General features: G+C 43.9%; 1 protein-coding gene across 5 annotated transcripts in view; it reads left to right on the forward strand.

Moving 5' to 3' along the window:
- The window catches only part of LOC138799477 (zinc finger protein ZFP2-like), a 41939-nt gene extending 31751 nt beyond the window's left edge, over positions 1 to 10188 (forward strand). For 3 of the 5 annotated variants that reach the window (XM_069980712.1, XM_069980713.1, XM_069980710.1), the window contains 2 exons: positions 2748 to 3203; positions 7306 to 10188. In XM_069980712.1, the coding sequence (XP_069836813.1) occupies positions 2748 to 3203; positions 7306 to 7793 (944 nt within the window). In that variant the 3' untranslated portion in view covers positions 7794 to 10188. The remainder of the gene's footprint in view (positions 1 to 2747; positions 3204 to 7305) is intronic. The other 2 variants (XM_069980711.1, XM_069980714.1) reach the window with 2 other exon arrangements.
- The last annotated feature ends 13602 nt before the right edge of the window (positions 10189 to 23790 follow it).

Here is a 23790-nt window from a genome sequence, read left to right on the forward strand (position 1 = left end):
TTACATGGACAATGTTGCATATAACCAGGCTGTATATAACACTGACAATGTTGTATATAACCAGGCTCTGTATATAAAACTGACAATGTTGTATATAACCAGGCTCTGTATACAGTCTGATCACATGATGACCTCTCAGTTTGGCTATTAGGTATTTAGGATGTTTAAAGTTTTTAGTTTATTTCTAACCTACAATTTACATAAACAGTGCAGAACTGTCGGGGTATATAGTGTTTGTAGGGGTATATAGGGCTCCTGGCGATTTCCCCTTAAACAAAAAAACACAAGGTCATAGATTTGCCTCCTGGGCGACCTTGGAACAAATCTAATTAACACACTGACACTTAATACCCGGGCAACGCCGGGTACATTTTCTAGTATATCATAAAAATTAAAGTCTGTCTGTCTGTCCCATATAGACTTACAAACGCCTGAACAGTTTGACCCCAAATTTGGCCCACAGATACATTGGGTGCCCGGAAAGGTTAGAGCGAAGGTCCCGTCCTTGCCGCCCATCACTTCATGTAATAGGAGCGGCAGCAAATGACCACCGCTTTCTTCAATGGGTCACCCGAATGATATAAAGATCATCTGGGCAGTCCCCCCCCCCCACTCCTCCCTGTGAGTATAATAGCACAGACAGCATGATCAGACGTACTTATGGAGTCCGACTGATCACGTGACAGAGTCGGGAGAGGACCACGCTTTGTGACGGGATTAATTTATATAAATATATAAATGTCCCCTATAAGAAATATTGGGAAAAAATCTTTCAGTAATAACCCCCTCAAAAGTCAAGGGAGTTCTGCCTCCGCCTGGAGGAAAAAAATTTCAATCTCCGGTGGTGACAAGCCTTCTTTACCATGAGAACAGTAAATCTGTGGAACAGTCAACCCCAGTATCTGGTAACAGCAAAAATGGTGGAGGGCTTCGAAACAGGCTAGACAAGTTCTTAGAACAAAATAACATTAAAACATATGTATAGAACCTACCCATTATCCCTGCCTATTCCCTCCATTCCCTCTTTGGTTGAACTTAAAGCGGCACTATCAGCAGGTTCTGCGCAGAGAACCTGCTAATATTCGCTGTTACTTATAGTCTTCTTCCCCCCTACATTCTTTATTAATTCCCTAATTGCTCTTATGCATATCTGCTGCCTAAAAGCATTTGGGTCGTCTCCTTCTGGCCCTGAGCACCACCGCGTCTCGTCCCGCCCACTATGCATATTCATATATGCATAGTGGGCTCTATGTACCGCGCCGGCGCATTGAAGATGTCCCGTCGGGGAGAGGCAGCTTCACGTGCATGCGTGATTCATTCGGGCCACCGCCAATCCTCCCGGAGGTCACTCAAGATGTAAATATAAGTCTGTTTGTCAGTGAATGTGCCTGAATTGAAGTGATTTGTGTTTTTTTTTTGAAAAATGTATGAATGAGAATGAGTTGTAGTGTGTGCCGGTTTAGAGAGTGTGGATGATGACTCACTCTCATTCATACATTTTGCAAAAAAAAAAAAAAATCACTTCAATTCAGACACATTCACTGACAAACATAGACTTATACAGTGGTATCTTGGATTACGAACAATGGTTCTGGCACCATTGCTTGTAATAAAAATCCACTCTTAAAGCAAAGCAAATTTTCCCATAAGAAATCATTGAAATGTAGACAATTGGTTCCACACCCCAAAAATCATGTTTTATTTTTAACAACATGTAAAAATAATGAATTAAACATAGTATAGCAGTCAGCATGTAGAGTATACTGTACAGTAATTGCATAAACCCGAAAAAAAACAGCAGCAGTTTACAGAGACAGAATGGAACTGCAGATCCCCATAATGCAGTAGTGTAGTACCACAGGCTAGAATAGAGAAGCAGGGCTGCTGTCAGAGGCCTGTGTGGTCGCATAACAGCAATGGGGAAGGGGCGTGTGTTCAGCATGGACCAATCAGGAAGTAAGAATCACAGAGCTGTGCAGGAGGACAGTGATAGAAACTTTTCTTTACAGCAGTGGACCTTCCTGCTCTTCTTGCAAAACGCTCTCAATCTGAGTTACTCTTAAATCAAGATATCACTGTACCTACACCTTGAGTGACCTCCAGGAGGGTTGGCGGCGGCCCGGATGAATCGGGCATGCGCAGGAAGCAGCCTGTCTCCGACGGCACATCTTCCCTGCGCCAGCGTGGTACATAGAGCCCACTATGTATATATGAATATGCATAGTGGGCGGGACGCCGTGGTGTTCGGGGCTGGAGGGTGACACCCCAAATGCTCTTAGGGAGCAGATTTGCATAAGGCTACATTCACATGTAGCAAAAGTGGCAGAATTCCGCCACGTAATGCCGCCAGCCTCCCTGTCATAATGACAGTCTATGGGAGAATCGCACGACTCCTCTCTCCACGCTGAATAATGAACATGTTCATTCTTCAGTGCCAAGAGAGTTGATGCACGAGCCTCCCATAGACGGTCATTATGACAGGGAGGCTGGCGGCATTCTGCCACTTTTGCCAAGTGTGGATGTAGCCTAAGGGCAATTAAGGAGTTAATAAAGAATTTGGGGGAGGGGGGGGGGGGTTGGGGCAGACTATTAGTAACAGCAATCTACTCATAAGGTATTTGGCTTCTGCGGCATATCAGCAGGTTCTCTGAGCAGTGCCGCTTTAAGGGACATGTGTCTTTTTTAAATGTCTTACCTAACTATGCACCAGACAAAACAATTGCAAACGTGTCTCTCATTTTCTCCAGGATGTAAAGAAGAGAACACCAGTGCTACATATGATCCTGAAGAGAAAACTACAGTATCTAGATGTGATCTACCTAATCATACTGAATGGTTTTCAAAAAGGTTTCATGTACCTCTTATAAATGAAAAAATCTTCCCTTGTTCTATATGCGGTAAATATTTTACGCACATCTCAAATCGCATAAGACATCAGAAAATTCACTTGGGTCAAAAGCCATATGCCTGTTCTGAATGTGGCAAATCCTTTACACGGAAGTCACATCTCACTGAACATCACAGGATCCACACAGGAGAAAAGCCATTTACGTGCTCAGAGTGTGGAAAGTGTTTCACACATAAATCACATCTTGTTATACATCAACGAACCCATACAGGAGTGAAGCCATTTGATTGTTCTGTTTGTGGGAAATTTTTTACACAAAAGACCAATCTTCTGTATCATCAAAGAATACATTCAGGTGCGAATACATCTTTAAGTCTTGTACAAGTTCAAATGTAATATATATATTTACTCCTTCATGTCAAAGGTCATTGGTGCACGGATGGCCAGGTCACATTGAAGTAATGTTCCTCCCCGCCTTCTAAGAGCCATTATATTTTTCCACCTACAGGGCTGGTTGGGGTGTCATTTTTTTGTACCATGATCTCTAGTTTTTTTTGTTTTATATTGGTGTAAAAGAATCATTTTGATCCCTTTTTTTTTTTTTATTATTATTATTTTTTTTCTTTATGCTGTTCATCATGCAGGAACAATATTGTATTTTAATAGATTGAACATTTAAAAATGTTTAAAACTTTTTTTTTTTTTACACATTTTAAATTGCATATATAAGTCCCTCTAAGGGGACTTATATATGCAGTGCTCAAATTACATATATTGATGAATGCTATGCCTTAGCATTGATCAGTACTGTCGACGATCTGTGCATAGAGTCTGCCTGAGAGCACAGATCACTGATCCGATGGGACAGAGGTAAATGTTTTGCCATTGCTTGTCATTGTAGGTGATTGGGACCCCGCAGCCATGCTTATCCTGTCACTGACTTCCTTAAACTCTGTGATCGCTATGCATCGGGGCGTTTAAGGGATTAATGACACACAGCTGCCTGTCATTGACTCCGGTGACACTGATGTGTGCTCACAATGAAGCTGCCCCACACACATTGAAAGCCCCTTCACTACAGGAACGTATATATACATTCCTACTGCACGGAGCATGTGCAATAGGAATATGTATATACCTATTGTGGACGTGAAGGGGTTAAAGTGTAACTGTCATTTAGAAACAACTTTTCAGAAATCAATAACACAAACAATTGTACTATTGCAGAGGAGCAGGCTTGCAGTGTCCATTATGGTCTATGGGGGTGTGAGTGAGCAGGGAGAGGAGAGAAACAGCCCGTGTATAGGAGCCAGAACAGCACAACATCCTGCAGTCTCACCAAGTTCCTAGAGCAGTACTGAGCAGTCTGACCTGTATATCCACTGTTTTATGTACCCAGACAGTCTCCAAAGTGCACAGGCTGTTTCTCCTCTTCCTGCTCACTCATGCCCCCCCCCTCTATTGGTTCATAATGTATACAGCAAACCTGTCTTCCCTTTGGTCCTCTGTAGGGGTGGGTTTGCACTACGGAATCAGCACAAAGAAGTTACGGCGGATTCTGTCGCTTGTACCCGCTCACAGCTGCGCACGTCTCGGCCCGTGCCATAGATACCATTCTATGGCCGGACGGATTCTACCTTCTACCAAAAGAACTGACTTGTCAATTCCTTTGGCGGATGGCGGAATTCGTCCATGCATAGAATGAAGTCTATGGCACAGGCGGAGATGCTTGCCGTAGTGAGCAAGTACGAGCGAATTAATCCGTCAGAACTTATCCATGCAGATTCCGTAGTGTAAACCCACCCTAATGAACAGAAGTGTGTGGGGGGGGGGGGGCTGCAAAAGTACAGAAAGAAACTCTTTTGCCTAATAAACCCTATTACAAAGTTTCTTAAAATCACTTGTATTATTGATTTCTGCAAGGATGTTTTAGATGGCAGATACACTTTATCCCCTTAAGAACTGGGTAAATTTTTGTTTTTGCACTCCTTTTTTAAAAGACCATACTGCTTACATTTTTTCATCTACAGACCCATATAAGATTTTTTTTTTGCAACGCAACACCAATTCAACTTTGTAATGAGTCACTTAATTTTTCATTAAATGTGCTGCAAAGCAAAAAAAAAAAAAATTTGCAGTGAAATTGAAAAACAAGAAAAGCTAATTTTTTCTTTTACATGGGGGGGGAGTGGTTGTCTCTACATTGTTTGCTGTGTGGTGAAACTGACATGTTTATGTTGCTAATGGTGGTTTTACACGGAATTATTTATCGTTTGAATTTGCATGATAACGATCGAATTCGAACAATAATCGTACCTGCAAACGAAGCGAACGATCAAGCGACGAGCGAGAAATTGTTCATTTTGATCTTTCAACATGTTCTCAAATCGTCATTGATCGTTCGCAAAAAATTCGCAGATCGTTCCGTGTAAATATTCTTTCAAAGATTTCAACTATGTGTGAGATAGGCTTAAAGGGGTTGTCCGGCGATAAAAAATTATTCACAGAATAACACACATTACAAAGTTATACAACTTTGTAATGTATGTTATGTCTGTGAATGGCCTTCCCCGTGTCCCACCACCCCCACCCGTGTACCCGGAAGTGTGGTGCGCTATACATTACCTGTCACGTGCCGACCACGGTCTCCGATCCTCAGCAGTGACGTCTTCTTCGGGAGGCAGGCGGATCTTCCCGAGTGCCGGCCGCCCTCTGCAGCGTCATCCGAAGCTCAGCCGCGATTGGCTGAGCATAACTGTGCTCAGCCAATCGCGGCTGAGCGGCTGATGACGCGGCCACGTCATCAGCTGCTCAGCCGCGATTGGCTGAGCACAGTTATGCTCAGCCAATCGCGGCTGAGCTTCGGATGACGCTGCAGAGGGCGGCCGGCACTCGGGAAGATCCGCCGGCCTCCTGAAGAAGACGTCACTGCTGAGGATCGGAGACCGTGGACGACACGAGATGCGGTGAGTATAATGCACCACACTTCCGGGTCTAGCGTGGGTGGGGGGAAACACGGGGAAGGGGGCCATTCACAGACATAACATACATTACAAAGTTGTATAACTTTGTAATGTGTGTTATTCTGTGAATAATTTTTTATCGCCGGACAACCCCTTTAAGCGATCGCAAAACGATTTTTCTGTACGATGTATCGTTCCGTCTAAAAGCTGATCGTTATAAAAAAAAAAACATCGTTCATTCAAAATCGTTAATCGTGCGATCGGGCGAATTATCGCTCCATGTAAAACCACCATAAGTTAGTACAATTACAACAATAAGCAATTATTTTTTTTTATTTTGCTACATAATGTATAATATGTGTTTTTAAAATTTCTCACCTGCATATATGCGATTTTTTGATCCCTTTTTTTTTTATTTTATTTTTTCTGGATGTAATGTGAACAAAAATTTGAAATTTCACACTTTGACAGGTTTGTGCGCTTACGTCAGTTAAAGTATATATTTTTTAATAAATTTAACTGGGCTATTCTGCATGCACTCATACTAAATATGTTTATTTCTGGTATATATTTTTTTTTAATCAAAGGAGAAGTGCGGTGGGGAAAAAAAAAATCAGTTTAGTCAGCAGGTGGGAGGGGGGACTTAGTAAAGAATGTATATTTACCATTCCCCGTGGTGTCCACGCAGCGCAACAGTCCTTCCAGGACCTCCTCCAGCATTCTGATGACTGGGAAGGGACACCTCAACAGACACTGATTGGCTATATCCCACATGACAGACGCTTTGACTATAAAGCAGAAGTCCGGGCATTTTGAAAATTGGGCAGTGTGGAATTTGATGAGAAGTAGGAACTTACCTCTACCCATGCACATGTTGAGCGACTGGGCCGGGATCTCTGAGGTGTACACATCACAACCCGGCTGATTGGCTTGCCACTCAGCCAGTCACTTATTGGCTGAGTAGCCAGTCCATCAACTAAGACAGGCATTTTCCCCCGAGTCATGATGTCATCACAACTTGGGGGAAAATGACTTCAAGCGGGGGTCCCGAGGCCAGTCCTGCCACTCACCACTTTTCAAAATGCCCGTACTTCTCTTTTAACGGGGTCTGTCAGGTTCTCCGTCCATGTCCGGTACTATAACATAAGTCTAACAAAACAAAAATGAAATCAGCATGCAGTGTTTTTTCTTTCTTTTTTTGTCGAGTAATTTTAAACAGACTTTGCAACTGAGGCACCAAATGTTTACATTTTTGTGCTATGGTACTGATGCAGCATGTTAGTACAGTAGCATGAATATTGAAACAGTTTCAGGGCTGCTGGGAGCTCTGAGGTCCTGTCTGCACTATACTGTGTGTGCACAGACCATATATTTCAGACAGGGGTAATTTTTTCCCCACACATTTCCCAATACATTCTATGTAGTAGATACAGTAATTTATAATGGAATGTTTATAATGAAAACTCATAGATAACTTTTGTGTTGTTCCAACAGAAAAGAAATACCGTAGTGAAATATCAGGGGGACAGCATCTTTTATCTCCTGATTTTGGAGTGGAAGATACGGACATCCCAGGACATTCTCTAGAAGAAAATCCCATTATCCTAAATATACTTCCACTGCTTCACATTTCGAATCCGTCACCTGAACCTGCTAAAGAATATAGCCCTGATTATAAAACAGATGTCCTAAAACACCAAATAGTTAACAAAAGTGAAAAACCATATCCATGTTCCATATGTGGAAAACGTTTTACAGACATTTCAAATCGTAGCAGACATCAGAAAATTCACTCAGGCAAAAAGCCGTTTTCATGTTCTGAGTGTGCAAAATGTTTTTCACGCAAGTCACATCTTATTGAACACCATAGAATCCACACCGGAGAGAAACCATATTCGTGTTCTCAATGTGGAAAATGTTTTATACATAGGTCACAACTTGTGATCCATCAGCGAGCTCACTCTGGAGGAAAGCCGTTCTGATTGCGGAAAAGTTTTTACTCCGAAATCAAAGCTTCTTTGCCATCAAAGATATCATTAAGGCAAGAAGTGTGGAAAGTGTTTTAAACACAAATCACCTCTGTTAATACACCAACTAACACAGAAGAGAAGCCATGCCGTTGTTCTAATCTAATGTGCCTTCTGAAAATTTACACAAGCTAGGATTTGACCCAAGTATTACCCTGCATTATGACTTCCCATATACAGTAATAGAAACGTTAAAGGGGTTGTTTGGGGGGCAGGAAGGAGATTATCTATCCTTGCTCCCTAGTGCTGCCCCTTTGCCTCCCTGTCATTTCAGAAGGTACACTTCTGAGAGAGGGCTAGGTACTGTATAGCAATGGCTACATGCAGATGAAACCATGCCCTCATTCTGTGTCCAATGGCTGCACAATATTGCCACAACATGGTTGGTTTCACCTGCATGCAGTGTTCTCAGTATAGTACCCCTAGTATTCCCAGACTAGCACTGGGAAGCGAGGATTAAGTCATTTGATTTAAAAGCAGTTAACTAAATTTTTATGTCTTTTAAATGCATTAGATTGAAACACAGCCAACAAATTGCGGACTGCTTTCTTGTTTCTTTGTGTTTTCTTTTTAACTTTTTTTTTTACTATTCAGCAATACAAACCTTTTATTGGACTGTAACTTGACCCAAGTTAGTTTATTATGAAATACTGGAAAATTCTTAGTATCCCTTTTGCTTTGTGAGTTTTTGTTTCACATTATACTTATTTATTTATAGGCAATAGGAATGACTGCATTATCCAAATGTCTTGCTAATGTTATACTTAAAATAAGAATTGTTAACATTCTGGGATCTGTGTTATTTCTTAAATATTACAATGTTGTCTATCAATTTCAATAGTCATGTTGTACATTAACCCTTTCAGGAACAGGCTAATTTTGACCTTAAATGAGAACTTCAGGCACTGAGTTTTTTTTTTTTCAAAACTGCTGGGGAGGAGGTGGGTGAATAAAACAACATGCACTTACCTCCCGGGCTCCAGCGCTGGTGTCTGCTGTCCTCCTGTCCCCAACTGCTTCCTGATCTAGAGAGGGAATTTGGGATGTGAAGTTCCAGGCCCGCTTAGCCAGTCACAGCTGAAGCAGTGTCTCACTGGCTGAGGGGGCCTGACACGTCATGTCCCAGGTCAAACCTAGAAGTGGTCGGGGGCTGGGGAGGTAAGTGCACGTTGTTTTGTTCACTTACCTTCTCCCCGCCAGTTTTGAAAAAAACATCAGTGCTCGGACTTCTCCTTTAAGGGCCAATTGTGGTGATATCTGATAAAAAAAATGTTGGCTTACAGCTCAATGGCAATCAGTGTAATTGAATAAATAGAAATCTAAGTTACATTAAATTACTTAAGTTCATAAATAACATAAAGTTCATGTGAATGGGCAAATGGTTGGTGGGACTCCTGTCCCGACGCTGCACAACTGCACTGGCCCTCTGCAGTGGTTGAGAGAATAGCGCGGGCGGAGGCCATGCTATCCACTTAGCCTCTGGTCTGAGGACGGCTGGTGCCACAAAACCTGCTTTGTTCCTTTAAATGCTGAACCTGCGGAACTCTGACTGACAGATCCAGGGATCCAGCCTTTGGGAGCCGCTCTCTCTCCCGGCTCCCCAGCACACAAGTGATGTCACTCAAGCACACTTACACTTACTTAGCTTTGCTAACTGCTGGGGGAAAAGGTTCCACTATTTTAAGTAGCCCACCCAATAATGGTCCTACAATGAGTTTGCAGAGGAAATATACCATTGCATTCATTGTTGTGAATGTAATGTTATATACTGGGTCCCCTTTAAGGATTAATTTGATTTCTTAACAGACACTAATGCAATTTTAGTTTCATTTTAGTATCATTTCGGTTGACTCATTGAGGCCATTGGGTTGCAATGTATTTAAACTACATATCCAATATATCTCTTTTCTTACTAAATTGCTATATCTTGTTGGCGGTTTCTGGCACATGATCAATGGAATAAATTGTTAAAGGGGGAACTATCAGCAGGTTAGACGAATCTGGGGAGACTGAAGGTATAGATGGGTTTGCTGAGTCCATTATAAACCTATGGAGGGGGGAGGAGTTGAGGGGGATGAGTGAGTAGGGAGAGCAGACAAGCAGCTATACAGTTTGGAGACTGGGCACATAAAACACTGGATTCACAGGTCAGAAAGGTCAGTGTTTATCTGGGAGATTGGTGATATAAGATTGCAGTGATTTGCAGTGCTGCCTTTTTTCCTCTCCATTCCCCCGCGACTCCTCCTCTCTCCATAGAGATTAATGGACATAGAAATCCTGCTTCTTCTGTAGTGAGGGGGAAGGTAGGAAAACAGCTTTTTCAGTACAGAAGGAAACGCTTTTGCCTAATAAAACCTATTACACAGTTTCTTAAAATTGCTTGTACTTTTGATATTTATTGATTTTCCTTTTTTTTTTTAAAAAAAATGACATTTAAATGACAGTTACACTTTAACTCAGTTCTGGTGAGGGCAGTGGTGAGGCGGGTGTGTTTGTCCGTTGGGGGGATGATGGGGGAGAAGACTCACAAGTGATGTCTTCTTTGATCTTAGATGTCATTTTCCCTTTTCCTCTCCTTCCGGCCCAAGCCTGCATGATTTCTTCCAGCTACAATTCATCTCTTCAGAACATGCCAGACATCTCAGGCTCGGGTCTATAAAATACCTGGTTCCCCATTGGCTAAAACATAACTTTTATTAGATCAATTAAAATGCTTGCTTTACACCCAATGAAATAGTGTAAATTAAAATACTTGTGATATATGAGTAGTACCCTTGTTCACAGTTGCAAAGGTCCTGCATTACTTCATGCACGGACTCGGCTGTGGTAGTGGCGTTTGACACTCGGTAGGTTTACAAGGCTTGTTCCCACCAGTGCTTATGAGTGTTCAGAATAAAGCTTTTGCCACTGTCAAGGTGTACTCATAAGCTCTGTTGGCCCCAACTTGTCTTGGTCCGAGCTTACAGTACAGAGGGTGGTGGCTCAGTCCCGAGGACCATCAGCTAGGTATCGCTGACCCGTATGGGTCGTGGTGCGGCTGATGCGTAGGTCCCTTGGTGCTGGCAGTGACCTAGTGTGGGTAGCAGAATATGGACTGGCTATGCTAAATCCATTTGTCCAACTCTACAGAAAGCTCCCAGAGGTCCCTACAATAGATCACAGGTAAATTAAAATTTCCATGCCTTCCCTGACATGTTTCGCCGGCGTGATGTGTCGGGGTTTCCCAACGAAGCGGATAGGACAACTACATCTACCAGCCCACGGGTAGATGACACATAACCTTGTGTATACATCCTCCCTCCACACCTATCACTTTGAAAAAGTCTGTGTCATGCTGAAGAAACAGGTAAGGGAGGCATTGAAATTTTAATTTACCTGTGATCTATTGTAGAGTTTGGGACCTCTGGGAGCTTTCTATAGAGTGTACATACAAATCGCCCTTGGACAAACGGCTTTAGCATAGCCAGTCCATATTCTGCTACCCACACTAGGTCACTGCAAGCACCAAGGGACCTACGCATCAGCCTTACCACAACCCATACGGGTCAGCGCTACTTAGCTGATGGTCCTCAGGACTGAGCCACCACCCTCTGTACTGTAAGCTCGAGCCAAGACAAGTTGGGGCCAACAGAGCTTCCAAGTACACCTTGACAGTGGCAATAGCTTTATTCTGAACACTCATAAGCACTGGTGGGAACAAGCCTTGCAAACCTACCGAGTGTCAAACCACAGCCGAGTCCGTGCATGAAGTAATGCAGGACCTTTGCAACTGTGAACAAGGGTACTACTCATATATCACAAGTATTTTAATTTGCACTATTTCACTGGGTGTAAAACGAGCATTTTAAATTATCTAATAAAAGTTGCGTTTTAGCCACTGGGGAACCAGGTATTTACTAAACCTCTAGCAAGTTATCTCAACCGATCAATACCTCCCAGAAAGGCATAGGGTCATTGTAGTAAACATCTCAGCCTCCGCACATTTCCTTCAACTTTTTTCCATTTTTCCTACCTCAACTGACCCATACAGTAGTAATTCCACTATTTGGTTTCATGTGCAGTAAAGTGAGTAGGTATGTGGGTTACTCCCATACGTAGGATTCTTATAGTAATAACATCCCCTTCTATGACTCCCCCGTATAGTAATTGTGCCCTCATATATTAATAATGTGCTCTTCTGTACAGTGTCCATATTAGGACATAGTCAAAAGTAATGGTGCGTTTACACAGGCAGATTTATCTGACAGATTTTGGAAGCCAAAACCAGGAATGGATTTGAAAAGAGGAGAAATCTCAATCTTTCCTTTATGACCCATTCCCTGTTTATGGTCTGTTCCTGGCTTTGGCTTCAAAAATCAGTCAGATAAATCTGCCTGTGTAAAGGCACCATAAGAGTCAAGAATAATTTTTACACAAGTCTGACACCTGACCTTTGATTAGGACATAGTCAGAAGTCAAATTCAAAAATCATTTTTACACAAGGGTAACAACTAAGTTCTGATACCTGACTTCTGACTATTCATACCTGACTTCTGATAAAATGATGTGTGAAATCCGATCTCTGAAATGTCAGTAGTTAAAGGACAACTCCGGCGGGACCTGAAAAAAACAAAAAACAGAGACACACACACACCCCATCCCTCCAGTGACGATCGCCACTTAAATAGCCCGCCGTCCTGCCATCTCCCTCACTTCTGGGTCCATGAGAGAAAAAAGGCTTCCGGTGCGCTCGCGCACCGACAGAATTTTCATTACCTGGAGCACATCACATGGCTTCCAGCAAGCTCGGCCAATCAGGGCTGAGCAAGCTGGAAGCCATGTGATGCGCTCCAGCCAATGAAAAGGCTGCTGGTGCCAGCAGCTTTTTCCTCTCCCATTCACTTCAGCGAAGGACGCAGAGGAGGAAGAAGACCTGGCCCGCCCCCCCGACGCTGACGACATTGTCACAATATGGCGCCCGGGAGAAGAGGACGGGGGTCGACAGTAATTGGTAATGTATACTTTATTTAACTTCCGGGGGGGGGGGGGTTTGGAAAGTGGGGGAAAGGGGACAGACCGCTTCATTACACACATTACAAAGTTATATAACTTTGTAATGTGTGTTAAATAAGCTAAAAAAAAAAAATCATGGGAGTTGTCCTTTAGGTATTACAAGTCCCTTTTCAGTTTGAGTTTCACTTTCACTTCAATTGCTAGGCAGACCCTAACTTGCATTATTCAGGTATCAAAATGAAGTGATATATGATCTCTGACTTTTCAGAAGTGGGAATTCCTGTCTCACTTGTTCATTGCATACAGAGCTCAGTTTTGAAACATTGTATTTGTTTCAGTTTTGCAAATAGCTGACCTGGAGCAGAAGCACTAAAGTTGCTCAGAGTCAGATAGTGAGGGATGCCAGGGCCGTCTTAACAGCATTATGGGCCCCTGGGTAGAGGTGCGAATTGGGCCCCACCCAATCTTTGCAACCCCTCCCCTAGCCAGTACAATTACGTACAATAAAAAATACAAATTATTGTTAACATAAACTTTAATTCACAACACAGTCTTTCAGCAGCACAAAAACAAAAAAATAACCGTGCGTGCATGCCTCACCAAACCAGACCAGGTTGGCTTCAAAGTATCCAAAAAACGCAATGGAGACAGCACTTCCAACAGCAATCTGCAGGGTTTATTGTCACACCAGTGCAACATGTCTCATATATATACAGAGGGGCAACAACATGACTATTATATATGAAAACCATGTTGTCTGCCTGTATGTATACTGTATAATACAATATACAGGGAAACAACATGGCTTATATATAGAGAAGGGCAAAACAACATGTCTCATATATACAGAGGGGCAACAACATGACTATTATATATGAGAACCATGTTGTTTCCCTGTATGTATACTGTATAATACAATATACAGGGAAACAACATGGCTTATATATAGAGAAGGGCAAAACAACATGTCTTATATATACAGAGGGGCAACAACATGACTATTATATTATACTAGAAAATGTACCCGGCGCTGCCCGGGTATAAAGTGTCAGTGTCCTGTATACCTGCAGGGTCGTATTTACCATTAGGCACCCATGGTCTGGTGTGTAGGGTAGCACCTTGCAGAGGGGCAGTACCCTCCTGTTCAGACTTGCCAGAAAATCTGGTGTCTTTTCGAGGGGGGTATGGCGGTATTGGTCTGGTATAGCGGTGTTTTCCAGTCACAGTATGGCGCTATTGGTCAGGTCTGGTATGGCAGTGTTATTCAGTCACAGTGTGTCGGTATTGGTCATGACTGGTATGGCGGTGTTATCCAGTCACAGTATGGCGGTATTGGTCCGGTCTGGTGTGGCTGTGTTATCCAGTCACAGTATGGCGGTATTGGTCAGGTCTGGTATGGCAGTGTTATCCAGTCACAGTATGGCGGTATTGGTCAGGTGTGGTATGACAGTGTTATCCAGTGACAGTATGGCGGTATTGGTCAGGTCTGGTATGGCAGTGTTATTCAGTCACAGTGTGTCGGTATTGGTCATGACTGGTATAGCAATGTTATCCAGTCACAGTATGGCGGTATTGGTCAGGTCTGGTGTGGCTGTGTTATCCAGTCACAGTATGGCGGTATTGGTCAGGTCTGGTATGGCAGTGTTATTCAGTAAAGTGTGTCGGTATTGGTCATGTCTGGTATGGCGGTGTTATCCAGTCACAGTACGGCGGTATTGGTCAGGTCTGGTGTGGTGGTGTTCTCCAGTCACAGTATGGCGGTATTGGTCAGGTCTGGTATAGTGGTGTTATCCAGTCACAGTATGGCGGTATTGGTCAGGTGTGGTATGGCAGTGTTATCCAGTCACAGTTTGGCGGTATTGGTCAGGTGTGGCATGACAGTGTTATCCAGTGACAGTATGGCGGTATTGGTCAGGTCTGGTGTGGCAGTGTTACCCAGTCACAGTATGGCGGTATTGGTCAGGTCTGGTATGACAGTGTTATCCAGCACAGTATGGCGGTATTGGTCAGGTCTGGTATGGCAGTGTTATCCAGTCACAGTATGGTTGTATTGGTCAGGTCTGGTATGGCAGTGTTATCCAGTCACAGTGTGGCGGTATTGGTCAGGTCTGGTATGGCAGTGTTATCCAGTCACAGTGTGGCGGTATTGGTCAGGTCTGGTATGGAGGTGTTACCCAGTCACAGTGTGGCGGTATTGGTCAGGTCTGGTATGGCAGTGTTATCCAGTCACAGTATGGCGGTATTGGTCAGGTCTGGTGTGGCGGTGTTACCCAGTCACAGTTTGGTATACCTGTCCTGTAGTGCCCTGTATATACATGTACTGTATAGATGGCGTAGGGGGTCCTGTATACATGTACAGTATAGATGGAGTAGGGGGTTCTGTATATATATGTACTGTATAGATGGAGTAGGGGTTTCTGTATATACATGTACTGTATACATGGAGTAGGGGGTCCTGTATATATATGTACTGTGTAGATGGAGTAGGGGGCCCTGTATATACATGTACTGTATAGATGGAGTAGGGGGCCCTGTATATACATGTACTGTATAGTTGGCGTAGGGGGTCCTGTATATACATGTACTGTATAGATGGAGTAGGGGGTCCTGTATATACTTGTACTGTATAGATGGAGTAGGGGGTCCTGTATATACATGTACTGTATAGATGGAGTAGGGGGTCCTGTATATACATGTACTGTATGGATGGAGTAGGGGGTCCTGTATATACATGTACTGTATGGATGGAGTAGGGGCCCTGTATATACATGTACTGTATGGATGGAGTAGGGGGTCCTGTATATACATGTACTGTATAGATGGAGTAGGGGGTCCTGTATATACATGTACTGTATGGATGGAGTAGGGGGTCCTGTATATACATGTACTGTATAGATGGAGTAGGGGGTCCTGTATATACATGTACTGTATAGATGGAGTAGGGGGTCCTGTATATACATGTACTGTATGGATGGAGTAGGGGCCCTGTATATACATGCAGGGCCGCCATCAGGAATTCCGGGGCCCCATACAACCAAAGTGTCTGGGCCCCCCACATTAATAAAAAAAAAAAAAATTGTGTGTTCGACCCACGCCTTGCTGGGAGGTATAATTTGGTTCAGATCAATTCTAGAGAACTGGCTCATATACCCCATTTTCCCCAGTGGCTTAAAATGTAACCTCTGTTATACAGTTATAAAATTGTAGAAACTAAATGTGAACAAGGTGCAATTCAAATAGACACTTACTTGTATAGCTGCCTCTTGTGCTCTGTATGCAGTGCATTATATTCACCCTTGCAACGTACAATTTATAGCGTGTCTACAAGCCCAGCGGGGCTCATTATGATGGAGACTAAAACTTATACAAGAGTGGGGTAGGGGTTCCCCTGTATTCAGAATGCTGTTGAGTACTAGGCAATGCCCCGTCTGGGATTATTGAATTTCGAGGGTCTGGGGGGCTGTTTGATTTGTATATGTTCACCAATATCCCCCCCCCCCCCCCGGTATGCTCACTAACATAGAATATGTTGATAAGGCTAATATAATGAGGCTGTTCCATGTTAGTGAGCATATACAAATCACCCCCCCCCCCCCGCCCCCCAGGCAGACTAGTTTAGCTCACCCAAGCCAGTGATAGCGAATACATGGCGGTGAGAACGCTTTCTAGGAGATCCTGTTTGTGCAGCAGAGGTGTCTTTATCCTGCTCTGCATAGACCCTCGTAATTCAATAATCCCAGACGGGGCATTGCCTAGTACTCAACAGCATTCTGAATACAGGGGAACCCCTACCCCACTCTTGTATAAGTTTTAGTCTCCATCATAATGAGCCCCGCTGGGCTTGTAGACACGCTATAAATTGTACGTTGCAAGGGTGAATATAATGCACTGCATACAGAGCACAAGAGGCAGCTATACAAGTAAGTGTCTCTTTGAATTGCACCTTGTTCACCTTTAGGTTCTACAATTTTATAACTGTATAACAGAGGTTACATTTTAAGCCACTGGGGAAAATGGGGTATATGAGCCAGTTCTCTAGAATTGATCTCACACACAGACACCAGCACACATGTATACAGACACCAGCACACATGTATACAGACATACAGACACCAGCACACATGTATACAGACACCAGCACACATGTATACAGACATACAGACACCAGCACACCAGGGCACGATGAAGTTTGAACTTCTGCAACCTGGAGAAATCACCTGATATCACCTGCAGTCCTATGTAACACCACATAACACAGTGGTATCTCTGAGTACAGATAATGTAGTAGATTTCACCTGCAGTCCTATGTAACAGCACAGATAACACAGTGATATCTCAGAGTATAGATCATGTAGTAGATGTCACCTGCAGTCCTATGTAACAGCACAGATAACACAGTGATATCCCTCTGAGTACAGATAATGTAGATGTCACCTGCAGTCCTATGTAACACCACAGATAACACAGTGATATCTCTGAGTACAGATAATGTAGTAGCTGTCACCTGCAGTCCTATGTAACACCACAGATAACACAGCGATATCTCTGAGTACAGATAATGTAGTAGTCACCTGCAGTTCTATGTAACACAACAGATAACACAGTGATATCTCTGAGTACAGATAATGTAGTAGCTGTCACCTCGGGGCGCCCCTACTAAATGATGTTCTACAAAATAAGAAAAGTGTCATACAGTGACTCACAGGTGACGTCTTCTTTGATCTGAGGCGTCACTTTCCCTTTTCCTCTCCATCCGGCCCAGACCTCCATGATGATTCCTTCCAGATACGTTTCATCCCCTTAGAACCTGCGAGACAAACAATTTAGGCTCCGCACATTTCTAGCAACTTCCTTTCCTTTCTCCCCCCTGTAGGCTCCCATAGTAACTGCGCTGTGTGGGATGCCCCCTGTATGTAGGATTCCCTGCTGTGCCCCCATGAGCTAATAATGCCCCTAGAGGTACCCCCATGAGCTAATAATGCCCCCAGAGGTGCCCCCATGAGCTAATAATGCCCCTAGAGGTGCCCCCATGAGCTAATAATGCCCCCAGAGGTGCCCCCATGAGCTAATAATGCCCCTAGAGGTGGCCCCCATGAACTAATAATGCCCCCAGAGGTACCCCCATGCACTAATAATGCCCCCAGAGATGTCCCCATGAACTAATAATGCCCCCAGAGGTGCCCCCATATACTAATAATGCCCCCAGAGGTGCCCCCATATACTAATAATGCCCCCAGAGGTGCCCCCATATACTAATAATGCCCCCAGAGGTGCCCCCATATACTAATAATGCCCCCAGAGGTGCCCCCATATACTAATAATGCCCCCAGAGGTTCCCCCCATGAGCTAATAATGCCCCCAGAGGTGCCCCCATACACTACTAATGCCCCCAGAGGTGCCCCCATACACTACCAATGCCCCCATACACTAATAATGCCCCCAGAGGTGCCCCCCATACACTAATAATGCCCCCAGAGGTGCCCCCATATACTAATACTGCCCCCAGAGGTGCCCCCATATACTAATACTGCCCCCAGAGGTGCCCCCATATACTAATACTGCCCCCAGAGGTGCCCCCATACACTAATAATGCCCCCCGAGGTGCCCCCATACACTAATACTGCCCCCAGAGGTGCCCCCCATACACTAATAATGCCCCCAGAGGAGCCCCTAAAAAAACAAACATCCTACTCACCTAATCCGCGCTGTGGCTGCAGGCAGCAGCTCTCCTCCTCCTCTTCTGGCTCCATCTTGCGAGCCGCAGGGACGGGACTTCCGGCAGGCGTGATGACGTCACATGATCACGCCTGCCGGAGAGGTCACGTCCCGGCCTCCCATAGGCTGCTGGTATGAAGTGCCGGCAGCCTATGGGAGAGAATACAGGAGGAGGACGCTGACAGGTCCTTCTCCTGTATTCTGATCGCTTCAATGTTCCGCCCGCTCAATGTGCGGGCGGAACATCAAAGCGATCAATGCATCCGGAGAAGCTGCGCGGCCGCAGCTTCTCAGGATGCTCAGAAACAGGTGGCAAGGGGGGCCGTGCGGGCCCCCCTAGCGTAGCGGTGGGGGGCGGCGGCCGGCGGGCACGCCGGGCCCCCCCCCCCGTGTCTCTTAGGGTCCGGGCCCCATACGGCAGTACCACTTGTACTGCCCTATCGGCGGCCCTGTATACATGTACTGTATGGATGGAGTAGGGGGTCCTGTATATACATGTACTGTATAGATGGAGTAGGGGGTCCTGTATATACATGTACTGTATGGATGTAGTAGGGGGTCCTGTATATACATGTACTGTATAGATGGAGTAGGGGCCCTGTATATACATGTACTGTATGGATGGAGTAGGGGGTCCTGTATATACATGTACTGTATAGATGGAGTAGGGGCCCTGTGTATACATGTACTGTATAGATGGAGTAGGGGGCCCTGTATATACATGTACTGTATAGATTGAGGAGGGGGCCCTGTATATACATGTACTGTATAGATTGAGTAGGGGGTCTACCAGTTATTACTGTGGATGTTGTGAGGCAGCTTCCCTAGCAACCATTGCTCCCTGTGAAAATGAAAGCAGTAATCCTATTGGTTGCTAAGGCTCCAACTGCCGTGTCTGCTGCAGCTAATTATATCACCTGTGTTTGCAGTGAGGAGATTTTCCCATTCATCTCTATGGGGCGCCTCTCTTTCCCCTCCCCCTCCCCTCCTGTACATCTGGCGGGGACGGGACCTTCGCAATAACCTTCCCGGGCACCCAATGTATCTGTGTGCCAAATTTGGGGTCAAACGGTTCAGGCGTTTGGAAGTCTATAGAGGACAGACAGACAGACAGACAAACAGAAGGACAGAAGGACAGACAGACAGACAGACAGACAGAAGGACAGAAGGACAGACAGACAGACAGACAGACAGACAGACTTTGATTTTTATGATATAGATATGAACCATGTTGTTTCCCTGTATACAGAATACAGGGAAACAACATGGTTCATATCAGGGGCGTTGCTAGGGTCCTAAAACATCCGGGGCCCGGGCCCACTGAGTGTCGTCATAAATGGTTAGCGAAGGAGCCCAGTGCAGAAGTTAGTAACCTCAATGACCGCTCTATTAGCCCTGCTCTATTGCTGCCACTCATAACAACTGTGGCTAAGCAGAAAGAGGCAGCCACCTGGCCTGGGCTCCTGTCAGGGTCACTGTCACCAGTAGCAGTACACCCCAGTGGTGAAAAATTGCCAAGTAAAAGCATTTCTAAGAAGTATGTCCCCTGCTTTTTCCCCTATATAGTAATAATGCATCTGCTGTATCCACCATAGTAATACATTTCCCCCTCTCTGCCTGCAGTAAACCCCCCCCCCACACACACACTACTCCCACCTGACCCATACACACACACTACTCCCACCTGACCCATACACACACACTACCCCACCTGACCCATACACACACACTACCCCACCTGACCCATACACACACACTACCCCACCTGACCCATACACACACACACTACCCCACCTGACCCATACACACACACACTACCTCATCTGGCAGCCATCCTCCACACATACACATTACCTCACCTAGCGGCCACCCCCGCCCCCCATCAAAACCACCCCCTTACTGCTCATATATCGTATACTGTACATGCATACACTTACTGCTCATATATCGTATACTGTACATGCATACACTTACTGCTCATATATCGTATACTGTACATGCATACACTTACTGCTCATATATCATATACTGTACATGCATACACTTACTGCTCATATATCATAAACTGTACATGCATACACTTACTGCTCATATATCGTATACTGTACATGCATACACTTACTGCTCATATATCGTATACTGTACATGCATACACTTACTGCTCATATATCGTATACTGTACATGCATACACTTACTGCTCATATATCGTATACTGTACATGCATACACTTACTGCTCATATATCATATACTGTACATGCATACACTTACTGCTCATATATCATATACTGTACATGCATACACTTACTGCTCATATATCATATACTGTACATGCATACACTTACTGCTCATATATCATATACTGTACATGCATACACTTACTGCTCATATATCGTATACTGTACATGCATACACTTACTGCTCATATATCATATACTGTACATGCATACACTTACTGCTCATATATCATATACTGTACATGCATACACTTACTGCTCATATATCGTATACTGTACATGCATACACTTACTGCTCATATATCGTATACTGTACATGCATACACTTACTGCTCATATATCGTATACTGTACATGCATACACTTACTGCTCATATATCATATACTGTACATGCATACACTTACTGCTCATATATCATATACTGTACATGCATACACTTACTGCTCATATATCATATACTGTACATGCATACACTTACTGCTCATATATCATATACTGTACATGCATACACTTACTGCTCATATATCATATACTGTACATGCATACACTTACTGCTCATATATCATATACTGTACATGCATACACTTACCGTTACTGCTCATATATCATATACTGTACATGCATACACTTACTGCTCATATATCATATACTGTACATGCATACACTTACTGCTCATATATCATATACTGTACATGCATACACTTACTGCTCATATATCATATACTGTACATGCATACACTTACTGCTCATATATCATATACTGTACATGCATACACTTACTGTTACTGCTCATATATCATATACTGTACATGCATACACTTACTGCTCATATATCATATACTGTACATGCATACACTTACTGCTCATATATCATATACTGTACATGCATACACTTACTGCTCATATATCGTATACTGTACATGCATACACTTACTGCTCATATATCGTATACTGTACATGCATACACTTACTGCTCATATATCGTATACTGTACATGCATACACTTACTGCTCATATATCGTATACTGTACATGCATACACTTACTGCTCATATATCGTATACTGTACATGCATACACTTACTGCTCATATATCATATACTGTACATGCATACACTTACTGCTCATATATCATATACTGTACATGCATACACTTACTGCTCATATATCATATACTGTACATGCATACACTTACTGCTCATATATCATATACTGTACATGCATACACTTACTGCTCATATATCGTATACTGTACATGCATACACTTACTGCTCATATATCATATACTGTACATGCATACACTTACTGCTCATATATCGTATACTGTACATGCATACACTTACTGCTTATATATCGTATACTGTACATGCATACACTTACTGCTCATATATCATATACTGTACATGCATACACTTACTGCTCATATATCATATACTGTACATGCATACACTTACTGCTCATATATCATATACTGTACATGCATACACTACTTACTGCTCATATATCATATACTGTACATGCATACACTTACTGCTCATATATCATATACTGTACATGCATACACTTACTGCTCATATATCGTATACTGTACATGCATACACTTACTGCTCATATATAATATACTGTACATGCATACACTTACTGCTCATATATCATATACTGTACATGCATACACTTACTGCTCATATATCATATACTGTACATGCATACACTTACTGCTCATATATCGTATACTGTACATGCATACACTTACTGCTCATATATCGTATACTGTACATGCATTCATACATCCTTTACACGTTTACTACACACACTGTGCACCTTACATACATAAGCACACTTTACACACATACACTTGCACACTGCATAGAGACATCCACAGTTCTCATACACGGACAGGCAGGCAGGCAGGCACACTCACATACACACTTACTTTTTATCAGGTTGTCATCAGCTCCTGTCCAGCCACCCTCTTCCTCACGGCCCCGGCTCTCCTGTGTCCTCCCGCCCCTCCCCCTCCTCCCGATAGCAGAGGACAGCAGGAAACATATTATGTGGAGGGAGCAGGACCCCAGACTACAGCATGAGGCAGCCTACTGGGCCTCTCCAGGAGCAGGGGCCCCGCACTGGCTGTCATCTGACTGGGTAAGGTAAGAGCCCCATCAGATGACAGCTTGCACTCACTGACTGCTGCACATCCTGCTGCGGGGCCAGGACAGTCACATTCAGTGTGCAGTGTGCCCGCACTGTCTGTCATCTGACTGGGTAAGTGTCTGAACCAGGGCCCAGTCAGATAACAGCTTGCACCGGCACACACTGACTCTGACTGCACGGGACAGTCAGAGTCAGTGTGAGTGCACTCACTCACTGACAGTCTATAGGAGATGCAGGGGAAGAAAACATTCGGGGCAGCAGGCATTTTATCCGGGGCAGGAGCCCCGGATAAAACTGCCTAGCGACGCCGCTGGTTCATATATAATATAATAGTCATGTTGTTGCTCCTCTGTCTATATGAGACATGTTGTTTTGCCCTTCTCTATATATATGCCAGATAACAAGCAACAAATATTACCACCGCATACTGACTAACACCACCGCTGCTACTGACTAATCCACTGTACACAGATCACTATCACCTCATCCAGTCATATAGAGGTACCCAGCTCTACACAGGTTCTGTACACCATATACATTACATTGCAGATACATCAAGTGACTCACATGGGACGTCTTCTCTGATCGGAGTTCTTCCCTTTTCATCTTCTTTTCCATTTGCCTTGTGCCGTTATGAGAACTTCTCCGAGCCACGAATCCACAGAATCTGCCAGACAGACATATTAGGCTCCACACTCTGTCACTATCCTCATCTCTCTACACACTGCACATCTATATTGGCCCCTTATAGATAGCTCCCCCTGTATTACCCCCTTATAGATGGCTCCCCCCCGTATTACCCCCTTATAGATGGCTCCCCCCTGTATCCCCCCGTATAGATGGCTCCCCCTGTATTA

Source organism: Dendropsophus ebraccatus, chromosome 8 (genome assembly GCF_027789765.1).
Source record: "Dendropsophus ebraccatus isolate aDenEbr1 chromosome 8, aDenEbr1.pat, whole genome shotgun sequence".
Taxonomy (NCBI): domain Eukaryota; kingdom Metazoa; phylum Chordata; class Amphibia; order Anura; family Hylidae; genus Dendropsophus; species Dendropsophus ebraccatus.